Source organism: Sceloporus undulatus, chromosome 2, assembly GCF_019175285.1.
Source record: "Sceloporus undulatus isolate JIND9_A2432 ecotype Alabama chromosome 2, SceUnd_v1.1, whole genome shotgun sequence".
In the NCBI taxonomy this organism is placed as follows: Eukaryota; Metazoa; Chordata; class Lepidosauria; order Squamata; family Phrynosomatidae; genus Sceloporus; species Sceloporus undulatus.
In genome coordinates this window covers 173,228,722-173,245,943 of record NC_056523.1, presented here as the reverse complement: position 1 = coordinate 173,245,943, position 17,222 = coordinate 173,228,722, and the positions used below count along the sequence as shown (strand labels likewise).

The 17,222-nt window shown below is 40.4% G+C and overlaps 1 protein-coding gene across 1 annotated transcript in view; it reads right to left on the bottom strand.

Annotated features, from left to right (window-relative positions):
• Window positions 1–17,222, bottom strand: part of LOC121922209 (unconventional myosin-Ia-like) — a 115,715-nt gene that overhangs the window by 27,923 nt on the left and 70,570 nt on the right. Inside the window, exons 12-20 of the mRNA XM_042451321.1 lie at window positions 11,285–11,403; window positions 10,356–10,442; window positions 10,011–10,076; window positions 9,611–9,715; window positions 8,652–8,714; window positions 7,550–7,750; window positions 3,083–3,309; window positions 2,740–2,940; window positions 1,135–1,228 (exon numbers count right to left, since the gene is read on the bottom strand). Coding sequence (XP_042307255.1) covers window positions 1,135–1,228; window positions 2,740–2,940; window positions 3,083–3,309; window positions 7,550–7,750; window positions 8,652–8,714; window positions 9,611–9,715; window positions 10,011–10,076; window positions 10,356–10,442; window positions 11,285–11,403 — 1,163 coding nt within the window. The remainder of the gene's footprint in view (window positions 1–1,134; window positions 1,229–2,739; window positions 2,941–3,082; window positions 3,310–7,549; window positions 7,751–8,651; window positions 8,715–9,610; window positions 9,716–10,010; window positions 10,077–10,355; window positions 10,443–11,284; window positions 11,404–17,222) is intronic.

The window sequence follows — 17,222 nt, the reverse complement described above, 5'->3', positions numbered from 1 at the left end:
AAAGTCTGAAGGGGGAGTATTGCGGATTACCCCTGCTGGAGGGTATTCTTCAAATTGGATGATGGACACCTTCTTTACAATGTCTAACACCCACCTGGCATGATGGAAATAGGCCAGTCTTTTGGCAAAAGTAATGGGCAGGCTGGAAGGAAGCTTGTATATCTGTACTAGAAGGTTTCAAAGATGCTCTATGCAGGCACAGAACATCTTAGTGTAGGAGTCACAGAAACTACAAAGAAGAACAAGCACAAATGTGTACACAAATTCTAAAAATATGCCCCTGAAATGGATAAATTTTGTTCCTTCCCTGTCCACAGCCAATATAGTCTGTGCTAATATTCACTCCTTTTTATTAGCTTCTATTCATGGCCCAGGTTCTTGTTACTGTGGTCAAGACCTATTCCATCATTTTCAAATTGTTGCTAGTACCTCCTTTCTGTAACACAATTCTGGTTGGGCAACTGTGAGATGCTAGTGAGTGGCATAAGCCCCACTAGGAGAGGACAGTACCCCACACTGCACCCTCTCATGAACACACACACACACACACAATTTTTTGATCTCAAATGACCTATAGAAAACATGGAGGGCATTTTCACCAAGATTTTGCCCCCCTTGGGGCATTTTAGGTCCAGTAAAATTCCCTTTTTAACAATGAGAAATGACCAGAATTTATTTCCTATTCACCTCCTGATTTTAAAAAGATTGCTGGGATAAAGGTCTGTTGGATAAAGAAAGGAATTTCTGGTAGTACCAAAATCATTTGTTTAAAATAGTTACCGGTAATACTTGCAGATGATGTAATACTTACAAAATATAATTTGGGCACACATAAAATTATCATTATTTACTGTTAAGACTACATGGAAAGATTATAATACTTCTTATTGCAAAAAAGGGTGGAGGGTGGAAGACATAAATATAGGCACAGTCTGAATGTTTTATAGGAGTAACTTCTGCCTCATTCCAATTACTACTTACAACCAGATGGGCACAATTCTGAAACCAATATATTTTCTCTTCTTCATTCTTGGAGAGCTGGTAGCCAAAGCACTCTTGGTTACTGGTAGCCAAGGCACTCTTGGCACTTTTGTCTTGGATCCTCATCCCCACCAGCCCACACCATCAGCTTACTGTGCTTGGTGTTCGGATGAAGATCTTTTTGTGTCCATATGCCAGCTCCTTGGGGTTGATGGCCAAACTGCTCAAAAGGGTGTGAACACCATCCCTGCACCAGGAAGAGAATGATGAAAAAACGATAAGAAATCATCTATTCTCATTATTACCAGTGCAGTCAGTGCTGGGCTTACTCTTAATTGTTTTGGAGGGCAACTGGATTGGGGCTCATCTGTGTGCTGAAAGTAAGCCAACACTGTGGTTCTCCACCACAAAATGGGCCTCACAGTTGGCTTTTCAACTGTATGGGTATTCAGAATGTGAACCTATTCAGAATGTGAATAGGAGAAACTATATACACTGTGGAAGGATGCCTTGGGTCCCAAATGGGAGAAAGGAAGGGTATAATAAAATTAAATAAAGTGCTTGTTTTAAAATAACTCATTTAATATATATAATATATAATGTTGTTAACTGCCATTGACTTAGACTTATGGTGACTCCATGAATGAGAGACCTCCAAAGTCACCCTGTCCTCAACAGCCTTAGCCTTGCAGACTCAGAGCCATGCTTTCCTTTACTAAGTCAATCTACCTGTAATGTGTTCCTCCTCTTTTCCTACTGCCTTCTACATTGCTAGGTATTATTGTATTTTCTAAGGACACTGTTATGGCCAAAGTATGACTGTCTGAGTTTAGTTATCTTGGCTTCTAGGGAGAGTTCAGGTTTGATTTGCTCAAGAAGTGGGGGAAGGTGGGATGGGTGCGTGTGTGCTCCTCTTCCCCCCTCACATGCTCACACCCTTCCTGGCTGCTCCTTCCCAGTTTCTGAGTTCATCACCCCCAGGGTATCAAACTTATTCTGTCCTATGCAGAGGAAAGGTCAGAAAATGACCATAAGGCCTAGGTAAGGTAGAGTCATGCTGAAAAAAATGTCTGCCTTGAAAAAGAAAATATCATATGCTTTTAAAGAGTTCAAATTAAGTCCAACTCATACAAGACATCCTGAGGCATGTCCTTAAACATTTGATGTTTTCTGCTGATAAGGATACCAGCTAAAACTCCACTGTGATATTACAGTGCAACATGCAGAGTTTGTAAATAGTGCTTGCTCATACATTTATATGACTATCATAGCCTTTTGGTGATCCATTACATACTTTCCAACTGTCCTGATTTGGCAGAGATAGTTCTGTTTTTGCTGTCCCACATTTTTCAGCTGCTTTTAAAATGTCCCATTTTCTCTCTCCTCCTCCCTGCTGTAAAGTGAGTTCAAAGTGAAAAAGAACTTTGCACTGAATTAACTCAGTGAGGAGAGAGGAGAGGAAGGATATTGCCCTTCCCAATAAACTCCTAGTTGGTGTGTTTTTCCTTGTTAATAACTTTGCTATCTTGACCACACTCTGATGTTGCCTGGCTACAAGCATCCTAGTTTTCATTTGTGAAATGTTGGAGGGTATGCCAGCCATTGCTGTCACTCCATATTTTGTAAAAATTCATTATAAGAATGGTTTAATTGCCTGTTTAGGATGGACCCTGGGCTATCAGGAAAGAGTCCAATTGGCACTGCTTCATTAAATAAACCTCTTGAGCCCTCAAGGAATGATTTCCACTCTACACTAACCTTGCACCTCCTTTCCACTGTGGCCAGGTCTCCTTGCACAGCATCCTGTAGCGCTCCAGACATGGTTCATAGGCCTGCCGGTAGGCATACCCAGCCCGACGAACACGCACGTTCTCCAACAGTCCAAGGTAGCGTATCTGTGCCTGAACCAATGCATATGTGAAAACAGCAGGCTTCTGGATGTCATTGGGCCTGATGCACCTGGTATAAAGGGGAATATAAGAATAGCTGCATAGAGTACGTTTGCTAGTCTCCCATATCCCTTCTAGCAGACGGACCTAGGGTGATACATTTCAAATACAGCCAAGATCTATCCCAAGCTCCTCACACATATACACACTACCTGATATAATTAGGGTTCTTGGAGTAGAGGTTCTTCATGAGGGTCATTACAGAAGCTTTGAACTGGGAACCAGCAGTGGGTGGACGTTTGAGTGAGGTCTTTTGGGGGTCCCCTTCGGGGAAGAGGCTGTGCAACAATGCATGCTTGGCCTTCCACATAACCTGTGACAGGTCTCTAAAGAGCAGGTCATTATTCTTCTCTATGAATCCAGCCACGTTGTAGGTCACCTGAAATGGAGGAGGTTTAATAGAGAAGTCTCAGACACATCCTTTTGTTTCATCCATGAACATGTTGGGAAGACACAAAGAAGAGAAGGCTCAGTCTGAATGTGAGAAATAGAAACCAAATATTCTGGCCCACAAATCGGTTCATTCACTGTTCACAAGTGACTTTCTGAAATTTAACTTTGCTTTAAAAAATTCTGTTAAAGGCTTTAATTTACTATGAAGACTGTTAATTCCTCCTTTTATACAATGAATGGAAACCCACCATCATGTTTTCTCTTACATGTTGTGCCAGTCCCAGTTCTCACTAATGTGGTAAGCCAATATCCAGACTGCAATAGTAGAAATTTAGTAGAAAAACTGAATGCTTACCTATGCAAAGCTGAATACTTCTCTCTGTAAATGAATCTTCTTCACACAAATGGTAAATATAACTACACTAAAAATATCATTCTCTCTGATATCTAATTTTCTATTTGATATGTGGGTGGGCATTTTTTTTTCTTTTAAAATGTTTATTTGGCAAGGTGGAGATACAGAATGGTTCCCAATTGGTAAAGGGGTCAGACAAAGGAGATTATCACAAGGGGGAACGGGATAGGGACACGATCACTTTCTTGTCCTTATCCCATCCATGACCCAAGTGAAAGAGATTGCGCAAATCACTTTCATACTGCAGCCGGCTAAAAAGCGTTTTCAGCTATCATGGTATTAACGGGTTCTTCTGTTAATACAAAAGACTGCAAATGATGACTGAAAGCAATTTCAGCTGAGGGCGGGTGTGAAAGTGATTTGTTTGACTACTCTGACACTTCCCTGCTGGGTCAAGTGTGGGTCATGTGCGAAAGTCCTTCCCACAATTGGGCAGGAAGAATGGGACAGGGATGGGACAATGACATCCCATCCCTCGTGTGATAAACTCCAATGCTGCATACTGTTACCCTATTTATTCAACCTGTATGCAGAAAATATTGTATGAAAAGCAGGCTTAAACTCAAAGCCAGGAGGAGTGAAGGTAAGAGGAAGGAACACTAACAATCTAAGATATGCAGATGATGCAATACTACTAGCAGAAACAAAGACCTGGAGCAATTGCTGAAGAAAGTCAAGGAGGAAAGTGCCAAGGTTGGATGAAGGCTGACTAATAAAACTAACTAAATAGTGACCATGGAAGATCTACAAGTATTCATAACAGACAACAAGAAAACAGAAATAGTCAAAGAATTCCCATACCCTGGTTCAAATATTGATGAGAATGGAGGCTGCAGTCAAGAAATCAGAAGGGTAGGATTGGGAAGGGCAGCTATGAAAGAACTGGACAAGATTATAAAGTGTAAAGACAAAAGTCTGAACATTAAAGTGACAATTCTCTAAGTCATGGTATTCCACCACATATGGATGTGGGAGCTGGACAGTGAAAAAAGCCAATAGGAAGAAAATCAACTCATTTGATATGTAGTGGAAGAGAAGAATGCTCAGGATACCCTGGACAGCCAAGAAGACAAACAAATGGGTTCTGGAATAGATCAAACCTGAACACTGCCTGGAAACCAACTTGACTAAACTGAGGCTGCTGTATTTTGGCCACATCATAAGGAATGAATCATTAGAAAAGACAATGATGCTAGGAAAGGTGGAAGACAGTAGAAAGAAAGGAAGACACCATCAAGGAGGACACAGGCTGGTTGAAGACAGGGGGTCTTGGAGATGGTCTCACTCACAGGGTTGCCACGTTGAAGTCAACTTGATGGCAATTAGCAACAACAAAGAAACATTCAGTTTCTGAGGTCACATACTGTATGTAGCCTGAACTGGTGCTACTGAAGCACAGGAAGAGTTTGGAAGTAACAAGCCAAAGTAACATTACCTAATTATTTCACTGGTGCAATGAGTAACTTTTTCAAGGGCATTTTAAGAGGCATTTTGGTATGAATCTTTCAGATTTTATTCCATTGTTTTATAAATCCTAAGAATATTCTTCCTCAAAAAAGAACAGAAATGTCATGAACAGAATGAACAAATTGTTATTTTTAATATTGCTATAATAAATAACAGCAATAGGTTACTTGTAAAACACTGTGACAAGTAGGGGAAATAAATTACATTCACAAAATGACTTTCTAAGTTCTGAGCAAAGGTTTGCTTCCTCAGTTAAGCAGGTCCTGTTAGGACCATTGTTTCCTGCCTCTGCTGTATTGTCTTAATGGAACTGAGAACATATCAATAGAATACAGAGAGTGTTGAATAATAGATGGATTAATAAGTACCTTATAGGTTCAACATTTCTTAGCAGCTGAAAACTCTTGGAGTTGTAAAGGTCTCCATCTCAGTCAGCAGATTTCAAAGCACCGGGGGGGGGGGGGAAACAACTCTAATCTGTCCATTGGATTGTTATTACTGTTTTTACAATAAAGGCTTTTCAGTTTTCTGCTTTCGAAACCAGAATACTTTGAACCATCAAAACTCAACATCTGTAGTTCAGTATTATAAAAAAAACACGGGGAAAAGAAAAGGGCCTTGATTTTTATAGACTCAAAGAAGCTTTTGACAATGTAAATTGGCTGTTTATGAGAGTAATAATGAACAAAATGAAATTGGGGGACAACTTCAATAGATGGGTGGAAATTATACATTGTGAACAAAGTGCTCAAATTTTGGTTAAGGCGAAAAAACTAATATACCAAAGATGCAAAAGGAGATTGAGGTTGTTTAATATGACAGTATAAATACTAAATAATAGAATAAGAGAGGAAAAGAACATCAGAACATTTTTAAAAAAAGCATTTGCAGATGACGGTGAATATTTTAGAAGACCCAATGAAAAGTATTGAACATCTGTTGAAAGTATTAAAAGAATATGGGGGATTATCAAGATTCAAGATCAACAGACACAAAAAAATGACTAAGAATATGTCTGAGGAAAAAGGGAAACTAGTACAGAAGACTGGGTTTAAGATAGAAACCAAAGTGAAATATTTGGAAGTCACTATAGCAAAAATAGCACCAGGGATGTGGTGGCTTATTGGTTAATATGCCAATTCTGACAATCAGAAGGCCAGAAGGTTGGCAGGTCAAGGCCCAAGTGCCGCATGATGGGGTGAGCTCCTGTCACTAGTCCCAGCTTCTGCCAACCTAGCATGCAAATGCAAGTACCACTTCTCAGTGGGAAGGTAACAGCATTTGGTGCAGTCATGCTGGCCACATGATCACAAGAGTAGCCCTCGGACAATGCTGGCTCTTTGGCTTAGTAATGGAGATGGGCACCACCCCCTACAGTCGGTTACGACTAGACATTCATGTCATGGGACTACCTTTATCTTTCTAGCAAGAAACCCTATAGACTTATTCAAAAATAATTAGAGTTGTCCCTCCATATTCGCTAGGGTTAGGGGAACAAGACCCCCATGAATATGGAAAAACCGCAAATAACAAAAACACTGTTTTTACCTGAGAGGACACCTCTCTAGGAATGTCTAGGTCCTCCAGTGCAACTCTGTGGTCAATGTCCAACATACACTGACCATAGAATGGCACTGGAGTAGCTACAAATGGTCTTTCAGTGCAACTTTTAGTTAAAGTTGACCACAGAGTTGCACTGGAGGACCTAGACAGTCCTAGAGAGAACATATTAATGAAATCCGTGAATAATCAAATCCGCAAATATCAAAGCCGCAGATATGGAGGGATGACTGTATATAAAAACATGGAATGGTACAAAGAAATGATCTACTAAGATAGAATAAGCTCAAGTTATTACTTTTGAGGAAGTTCAGTTGTGTAGAGTTTTGTGTAAAAAAACACAAACTGAAAAGTAAAGATCAATACAGAAAGGGTGTTTTTTTTTTTTTTGGGTTTTTTTTTCTTTTTTAAGTTAGGTGTTTTGTCTGAGTGTTTGTATGCATTTGTTGTAGAAGTGTTGCTATGATACTTCTGTATGTTGGAAAAAAAATTAAGAATATTCAGCATAACTCAAAATCTGGTGAATCTTTATGAGAACAGAAACCCATAATTTTGGGATGCTTTTTTATTTGACCTGGAAAGATTTTCTGTATTACAGTTCTCAGAATACTTCTACCAGTATGGGCACTGGCCCTGACTGTTGTGCAATAGCAGTTCTCTTAAGTAAATCAAACATGATGCTTCTGAAATACGTTTTACTTTTGGAAACAACATTGTAACCCACTGCACTAATGGTACCTTGCTACCTTCCTCTTCCTGCTGAAAGGCTCCCAGAACCATTTACCTTGCCAGCATAGTGATGAATACGAAAGCAGTTTGCAGACAAGCTGGAGTCCATTATATGCTTGGCATTCTGTGTAACTCTGCTCTCATAGCGTTGATGATCCTTAAATGTGACATTGAGTTTGTTGAGGAATGTAGCTTCAGTTACCTTCCCTGGGCGAAGGCATTCCTCATCCAGCATGGCCAGGATCCCACCTGTGTTCTATGCAAAGAATGTGCAGTTACAACCCATTTCTTGTTGCCCCTCTCTATGTCCTGATCTGGATAAACAGGTCATTTAACCTAACTGCTGACTTGAAAGGGAATGGTGGGGAAAGGGAGAAGGTAGCGTGCAGACTTGGTATTTTTCTTTGCAATTATCATTTTCAGTGGAAATTAGAAGGGGGTTAAGGTCCCCTTATCTGAAATATTTGGGACTAGAAGTATTCTGGATTTTGGAGGGGAAAAAAAACCAAGATTATGGAGTATTTGTATTTATATAATGAGACGTCTTGGATATGGGACCCAAATTTAAACATGAAATTAAATTTTGTTTCATATACAGCTTATACACATAGCTTCAGGATAATTTTATATACAATTTTAATAGTTTTGTGAATGAAACAAAGTTTGTGTACACTTAACCATCAGAAAACAAAGGTGTCACTATCTCAGCCACCCATGTGGATGATTTTGGAGTATTTCGGATTTTGCAATTTCCAATAATGGAGACTCAACCTGTATTAGGCAGCTCAACCACTGACAGACAAACAATGAATGCTCTCACACCCTACAAAGTCTTCAGAGACTGAAAGAGACATGATACAGGGCAGGACAGAAGAGCACTTAGCCACAGATAACTGGAAACTTTTCTTTCATGTCCCTCTATAACTTAACATATCTTAGAATCCAGGGCAATCTATTCTCAACAATTTTTAGAGACCTGAACCAAGGCCTCCCGAGTACCATCCCAACACACTGACCAGACATACCATTAGCATCTGACACTCCATAGGTACTGGAAGAAAATAATGACTATACAGTACAAGGGTGTGTGTGGATATATGGATTAAAACCATAACCTTGCTGCAAGTTTATCCACCATCATCCAGAGAACAACTTACATCTTCTATCAAGTTACAGATGATGCTGTTATCAAAATAGTCCACAGAAGTCCAAGTAATGCCCTGAAGGAAAAGAGGGAAATTAGGTGGTCAATAGAAAGAGAACTCACACAACCGGGCTTCCTCCGTTGCATTTTGAAAGGTTGTCATGTTGCCTCACTAACAAGGAACAAACCCATCGATGTTGCTCAGGCTGGATCCTGGGGCCCAGCAGGGATCAAAATGCACAATCTAAGAATTGCAAAGATGCATTAGAACCCAGATTGGCATGAGCATGTGGGACCAAGACTGCATGGCACAGCACTTTTCTTTCTTGTCATTTTTTTTAAAATTGCTCTCAGGGCAGATGGATGGTCATATATTTAGATATATATACTCTTTAAAAAAGGATAATCCTGCCCCATTTATTAAATGGCAGTGAACATGCACACATTAGCATATCCCCTTTCATGCTGCCACCATTGAATAGTATGGAGAGTGATGATCTGTGAATGATCAAATTTGTGAATCCAAAGCTCACAGATCCGAAGAGCCAACTGTATATCCTTTTCTCCATCTCATTTATACCCAAGTAAATGTGTTTGTAAAACAAAAACATTTGTTCTATTGCTGTAAGCATGATGGTACTATGATTTAAATTAGTTTAAAACGCAACCGGCATGTGCCTAAAGATTGTTTTTTTAAAAATCTGTTAAAACACTACTGCTGCAACACAGCCATTGTAAAACATGTAACGACATCCAAGAGAGTGAAGATTTGTTCAGAAGGTGTTTGCCTTTGCCTTCTTGTGGGGCTGAGAGAGTGTGATTTGCCCAAGGTTAACCAGTGGATTTCCATGGCTGAACAGGAATTCGAATCCTGATCTCCAAAGCTATATCCCAGTGCTGAAACGACTACAACACGCTGGTTCACAAACCACTAACATGAACCAAATCTGCTTCTGGGGAGGGCATATCTACCTCCCGGATGTACTCCTCTTGCTCTTCCTTCAGGGTCAGCAGGATGAAGATCTGCTGGAGTTTTTCATTACAGTAATTGATAATGAACTGCTCAAAGCTGTTGTCCTGCAAAGAGGAAAAAATCAGACAGAAATGTAGAAAGCAAAGGTATACTGTGTAAAGCAATACTGGGCAATCCCTCCAGATGTTTTGGAACTCCCATGATGTCTTCCTAGTGGCCATGCTGAGTGAGGCTGATGGGAGCTGAAGTCTGGAGTAACAAAATTTCCCAACGTACAGGCTACAGAATGTATGTATTTTAAAGCCCAAGATGAACTGAGTTGATCTCTACATCAACTTTGAAGACTTTTACCAAATGTCTGCCTTAAGAAGGCAGTTAAGAAGAATATCTACCACTCACTTGAAAAATCTCAAAGCCGTAAATATCCAGAACACCCATCACTTTCTTGCGTTCAGTTGTTGTCACCTAAAAAAACAGAGAGCTCATGATTACCAGTTTCATTGGATCACAATGTCCTGAATGCATTTACAGTACATTTCTTAATCTTCTGAGCCATTCAGCTAGGAATACATAGGACCAACTCTTTTATCCACCCTTATTAAGTGTGATAGAAACAAGATATGCATCTTACTGAATAGCCTTCTCAGGAATGCCTAACCCTGTTTGTCTACAGTTACAAATGCAGCTTAAGAGGATCTGGAGAAATCTTTTAATCAGATTGATAGAGCTACCCTACACACTCACTTTGATGCTCTCATTAATCCTGTTAATCAGCCAGTTGAATAGCCGGTTATACATGTTCTTTGCCAGGGCATCCCGCACATAGTAACCCTAGGAACAAAGACAGATGTGGTCAGACCATGAAATACATTTCTTAATCACAGTGGGGAAATTATGTTGGGAAAGGGAAAACTCTGCTGGTCCACCACATCAGATAGGTCCAAAACACATGGCAGAAATAACTCAGTTTGAGACTGTTTTAACTGCCCTGGCTCAGTGCTAGAGAATCCTGGGAATTGTAGTTTGTTTGTTCATGGTCTGGCATCAGTCAGACATACTACCACCCTGAGTTGCACTGTACTAAATTACATATAACAGTTTAGCAGCAGCATTATAATGTAGCAGATAAATGTGGACTTTGGAAAACAGCAAATAATTAAATGTAGCGCAGTTCTCCTCCTTGCTCTCCCTAAAGGGCTGTGGAACAATCAGGACTGAATCAGTTTTAATGGACTTCCACAAGCCTGATAGACCTCCTGCAGGGGGTAAATTCAGTAAACAGGGTGTTACCAGTAAAAAGGACTTGCTCCCTGGGGCTATCAGGCTGACCTAAGACGTCTGTACTTTAGAGGGGCAACTTTTTATACTACCAAAAATGAATTTGCACCAGTGATTCTGTGTCTATGTTGCATGTCAAAAGAATAGAAAATCTGAGTCACTTGCCAGACTGCTTGAAGTGGCTCAAAGCCAACTTGAAATAATTTAACTGTCCTCACCTTTGATTCCAACGAACTGATTGAGAGGATAGGCCTGAGTCTTCTTTGAAGAAAATCATAATGCAAACATCCCACAATGAAAATTTCTCTATGGGAAGTAGCAGCATAAAAAAAAAGTATATGTGTGTGTTTGTGTGCGTGTGTGTATGAGCATGCATCCCTATGCCCAATACTCACTTGTGGTACACTCAGAGTTGTCACCACCTTCTCTTGATTGGTTTCCATTGTGCGAGAACACAAAGCTTGCTCCAGTGCAGATTCATCCACCTGGATCAGCTGACAGATCTCTCGGAGTACTGCAAATGTGAAAGATGCGGGGGTGTAAAAGAGACAACAAAATGCCCATTACTGTCTTTCCCTGATAGTGACAGCACATTGTAAATCATGGAACCATGGTAGGGTTCAGGTCACATGCCAGAGGGCCTGACCAGAGGCAAGACATTAGCAGATGGTGGATGTGACCAGGGCTAGTGTCCACCATATATCCTCTCATACCCAGAGACACAGAGTGAATAACACACAGAGTGGCTTCTGCTTGTTCACACCCACTATTTCCTACTTATATTTGTGTGGATAACTGGTGTGAATGAGAAGTAACCATGCCCTGGTTATCAGAGCTAGCCCAAGACATTTTGCTGTCAAAGGCAAATGACAAGATGAGGCCTCCTCCCATGTCAGGAAGCAAAGCTGATGAAAAGTATACTCTGGTATTTATTGTAATACTTTTTTCCCCTATGTTTGTTAAACTGTTGTTATTAACAAAACTTTATTTTATTCTGTTGGCGCATTTCAGGTATGAACCCTTCTTAACAACAGCTTAACAAACATAGATTTTTTTTTTTAATTGCAATAAGATCACTGGAGAATATCTCTCATCTCCAAGCATTTTACAGTGTTTTTCCTTCATTTTCTCAAGCAGCAAAGTTGACCAGACTGGCAGACCAATTTTACTATATCACTAGCAAAATGGGCAGCATATTCCACTGTACATAGGGATAGCAGGTTAGCTCAGGAGGCAAATAATAGAGTCCCAATAATTTTACCCTTCTAACACCTCCCTCTGTATAGTGGAAGGCCCAGCCCAGTCCTCCATGTGGACTGTGATCTCAATCCACCCGGGAACACTTGTTTGACACACTGTGGGTCACACTATTCCCAAGTGCCAGCCTCCCAATCATAGTTGTGTCCACACAGCCCATCAAATGGCTATTTGGCAGACTTATATCTGGAGTTAAGGGGAGGAGAACTACAAGATGGTCATTCATCACTATATGAAACATATTCATATAGTGACAGTGTCTAGTAAACCTCAGCCCAGGAAATTACAAAGTCTACGCTAACCTTAGGCATTTTGTGTGTGCCAGTTGTTTAACTGCCTCCGAAATAAACAAAGATATTCTATTTTTGGCATTAGTTTTATGGTTGTAAAAGTAACATGTTAACAGCCCTGAGAGACAATGGCACACAACTGAATATGGGACTAAAAATAAATATGGCTAAAAGTGGTGAAAGGAAGAGAGGAATCCAACATTTGCCCTTTGTACAAATGGATAGAAATGGAAATTGCCAATTTTCTAAAGAACTAGTTTTCAAAGTGTGTTCTGGTAAGCCTTGAAGCTCATCATGGGGTTCTTCAGGAATGGTCAAAGCTTGGAAGTAATAAGTTGCTTTGGGGAATATCTCATTTTCTATTTTCTATTTTACCCAACCTTTAACAGGATTTTTTTCCCTTTTTAGCACTTGTATTGTTTAATTTCTTTTTAATTGGTTTTTATTTGAGGGTTTTATGATTGGGGGGAGGGTCGGGATATGCCATTTCTTTTTAATCATGATTGTAATTTTAACTGTTTGATGTTTTAATACCTGTTGTAATCCGCCTTGATTCCCTATAGGGAAAAGGTGGAATAGAAACTATTATTATTATTATTATTATTATTATTATTATTATTATTATTATTATTATTATTATTATTCCAGTTCAGCAGTAAAAGTTTCTAGTAACTTTTGAAAGTTACTATATAAAGGGAGTTTAAGAGCCATTTTGACAGGATTGTTTCTCCAATTTTGATGTAATTCTCTAACTATCTCTAAGGGTTTCTTTTAAAAATGTAATGGAAAGTACTGAAAAATAACAAGCACTATGCTGAATTATTTATTTCCAAAAGTTTATAACATCTAATAACAGTGAATAATTTTCTAAATTATTTAACACATAACAGGATTTAATTACTTTTAAAAAGTAACATTCTATGCTCTGGGAATGGCAGTTTATCCTCTTGAAAGATGCAATCATCCCATAATCCCAAAATAATCTCAGCCTCTACTGGATTTTGGAGCCTAAATGGAGCATGTTTCCCTTTAAGCCAGTCATAGCTGCCTGTTCTAGCAGCTATGTTTGGCCTTCTAAATAGATTTGCACAGTAGCTCTAATGGTTCTCCCACTACTGGCCATGATGAGAGGTGTACTATGAGTCCAGTAACCTCTGGAAGGCCATGCTCCCCACCTCTGGCCTAGTTCCGGCATGCTGAAGATCCCAGAGATATTGCCTGGCAACAGAAGAGAAGCACAACCCTTGGGCTTTGACAATTAGAGAAAACAAAAGTTGTCTGCTATTTTGGATGCCTAAATATTGTCTGCTGAGATAACAGAGTTCCCCACTCTCTACTCCCTGAGTACTCCCTTCCACCACCAGTACCCCTCAATAATCACATGGAGGTATAGTTCTTCATGTTTTGGACTACAGATCCCATCATTCCTGATAACAAAATATGGTAAATACACATGTCCCTCCACATCCACTGGAGGGCACAGGACCCCCATGAATGTGGAAAAACTGCAAATAACAGAAACACTATGTTTTTACCTTAGAGAACACCTCTCTAGGAATCTCTAGGTCCTTCAGTGAGACTTTTGGTTAAAGTTGAGCATAGAGTTGCACTGGAGGACCTAGATATTTCTAGAGAGAACATATTAATCAAATCTGTGAATAATCAAATCTGCAAAAGTCAAAGCCATAAATGTGGAGGACAAATGTAATGCCAAAACACCTGGAAGGCTCAAATAGATATGAATGAATGAATGAAACTTTATTTATATACCGCCGTTCCTTCGATCACGGCGGTTTACAGCATAATAAAAATACAGATGTACCAACGACAATCCCCCATATTATAAGAGTGCAATACATCATCTAAAACATTGCAATACATCATTTAAAATCCATCATTCAATCATATAATTAAAACCAATAAAAAGCAATAAAACAATTCCAATCAACAATTCAGACGATACACAGGAGAGAATATCAATTAGGACATGTGGGGAAAGCTTGGCGGAAGAGGTGAGTCTTGAGATTTTTCTTAAAGGACTCAAGGGAGGGGGCCAAGCGGAGCTCGTCAGGGAGAGAGTTCCAAGTCCGCGGTAGACAAATAAATAAATAGATAGATAGATAGATAGATAGATAGATTAATAATAATAATAATAATAATAATAATAATAATAATAATAATAATATGGTATATTTATAGCCCACCTCTCCCCAAAAGATCAAGGAGGGCAACAATCATAAAAACATAATAATACAATTAAGCCCTCAAATTAAAACACAAAACATTTAAAAAATACAATCAAATTATTAAGTTAACCCACATTAAAATGAGGCAATTTGGGAGAATTAAGCTGCCACAGTTTTGGGACAATAGGGGAGCCTGTTTGTCAGTCTGGGAATGCCCACCGGAAGAGATCCATTTTAATAGCCTTCTTCAACGCATCAAGAGTTGTAATATGACGGATATCCTCCGGTAGGTTATTCCAGAGTTTAGGAGCGGCTGATGAAAAGGTCCTCTGGGTAGCTACAGCAAGCCTGGACTTCTTTGGATGTAGTAAATTGCTCCCAGAGGACCTGAGTATGTGGCGTGGATCATATGGAAGGAGACACTCCTGCAAGTAAGCTGGACCTAAGCCATGTAGGGCTTTAAAGGATAGGACTTTATTCAGTCAACAACAACAACAATATCTATTATCATCAAAGAGCTTGTTCCCACTTAGGATTTGATACGAATTAAAATAAAACGCTTTTAATAAAATCGAATTAAAATAACACTGTTGTTATCCCGCTTTCAGAATCGCTTTATTCATCGTTCCCATCTGCTTGTTTAATTCGGATTTTTTACCTGCAAGCGTTCAGTAAGCGTTCTCACTTGGCATGAAATCGGTGTTTAAATAAAGCGATTCTTCTCCTCCATACCTTATTTGGAGTTGTCAATCAATACTACGTCAGAATGACGTAACGTTAACCCGCATTATTCGGAATCGATGTATCTGTGACATCGTTTCCATCTCTGTGACCGTTTCTGATTCGATTTATTTTTGGCGGTTTTTTTTTTTAAATGAACCAATCAAGGTGCTTAAACGATCACACGTCATAAGCGCTGTCTGCCTTATTATATACATTTTCCCTCCGAATTTAGTAGGAAACCAAAGCTCTCTCCAGAGGAACTATGGGATAGGTTTTCCAGGGCAGCATCCCCGCTTCATGTCTCCTCAGACAGCCAGGGAGAATCCCTTCAGAGAGCCCACAGAGATCAATGAAGGAGGCTGCTGGCAATGCGAATTTAATAGGAAACCTAAAAGCTCTCTCCAGAGGAACTATGGGATAGGTTTTCCAGGGCATCATCCCCGCTTCATGTCTCCTCAGACAGCCAGGGAGAATCCCTTCAGAGAGCCCACAGAGATCAATGAAGGAGGCTGCTGGCAATGCGAATTTAATTAATAATTAGGAAACCTAAAAGCTCTCTCCAGAGGAACTATGGGATAGGTTTTCCAGGGCGCTGTCAGCCTTATATACATTTTCCCTCCGAATTTAGTAGGAAACCCAAGCTCTTGCCAGAGGAACTATGGGATAGGTTTTCTTCATGTCTCCCACCAAGACAGTCAGGCAGAATCCCTTGACAGAGCCCAGAGATGAAGGGGGGAAGCTTGTGGCAAAGCGAATTTATTAGTAGGAAACCGAAGCTCTTTCCAGAGGAACTATGGGATAGCCTTCTAGTCCAATCCCCCCTTGAGCCCTTTGATTAGGGAGTTCCTGCATGGCAGAAGGAAGCAGAGAAAGGGGCCGCTACCTCCAAGCTAAAACAGAGGCTGGGTGGATAGACCTTAGAATCTGAGAGTTGGAAGGGACCCCAGGAAGAGCCTTCTAGTCCAATCCCCCCTTCTGCCACACAGGAACTCTCTGTCAAAGCATCCCCAATGACACATGCCCACCCAGCCTCTGCTTGAGCCCTTTGATTAGGGAGTTCCTGCATGGCAGAAGGAGGCAGAGAAAGGGGACCCTAGTTCCAAGCTAAAACAGAGGCTAGGTGGATAGACCTTAGAATCTGAGAGTTGGGCGAGATCAGATGCCTCCTCGTGAGGAGCCTTCCCTTCCCTGCCTGGGCGAGATCAGAGCCCAAGCGGGCAGGGAATGCCTCTTAGCCTTCCCTTCTTGCCTCTCCTCCGTTAGAAATGGGCTCTCCCCACACAGAGGGAAGGTTGCAATCCACCGGGAGAAGCCTTGTAGTCCTTTGCAGATGCAGGCGCTTGAGCAGCCGAGACTTCAGGCGCTTAAAGCGCTGAAGAGATTAAGCGCCTGTAAACCATTAAAATAAAAAATAAAAATAATCCTTATCTCTTATTGAAAGACCACAGCGGACAAAGGGGTGAGGGAAGAAAAAATGGCGACAGCCACGACGGATGGGGACAGAAAGGGCAACTCCCCCAAGGACAGCCCCCATCGCAGTCAGCTCCTCCCATCCTTCTAGGCCGATTGAAACGATATCGTTCTCATCTAAATACTCCGGTTCCTAACTCGAATCAAGGGAAAAACAGTAGGTAGGACCCTAGTGTTTTTTTAACACGCGTTAAATGAGGAAAACACGAATTTAAATTTTAACCCGCTTCTGAATTCGATTTCTAGTGGGGACGATTCCGGGTTGGTCTAGAACTGTTCTAGATTTAAACCGAATCCTAATGGGCACGCTGCCTAATGAAATCGATTCAGAACGCGGGGTTTCCCCTAGTGGGAACAAGCTCAAATATGTAGATAGAAGGATAGGTGCTTACATCATCATCATTAAC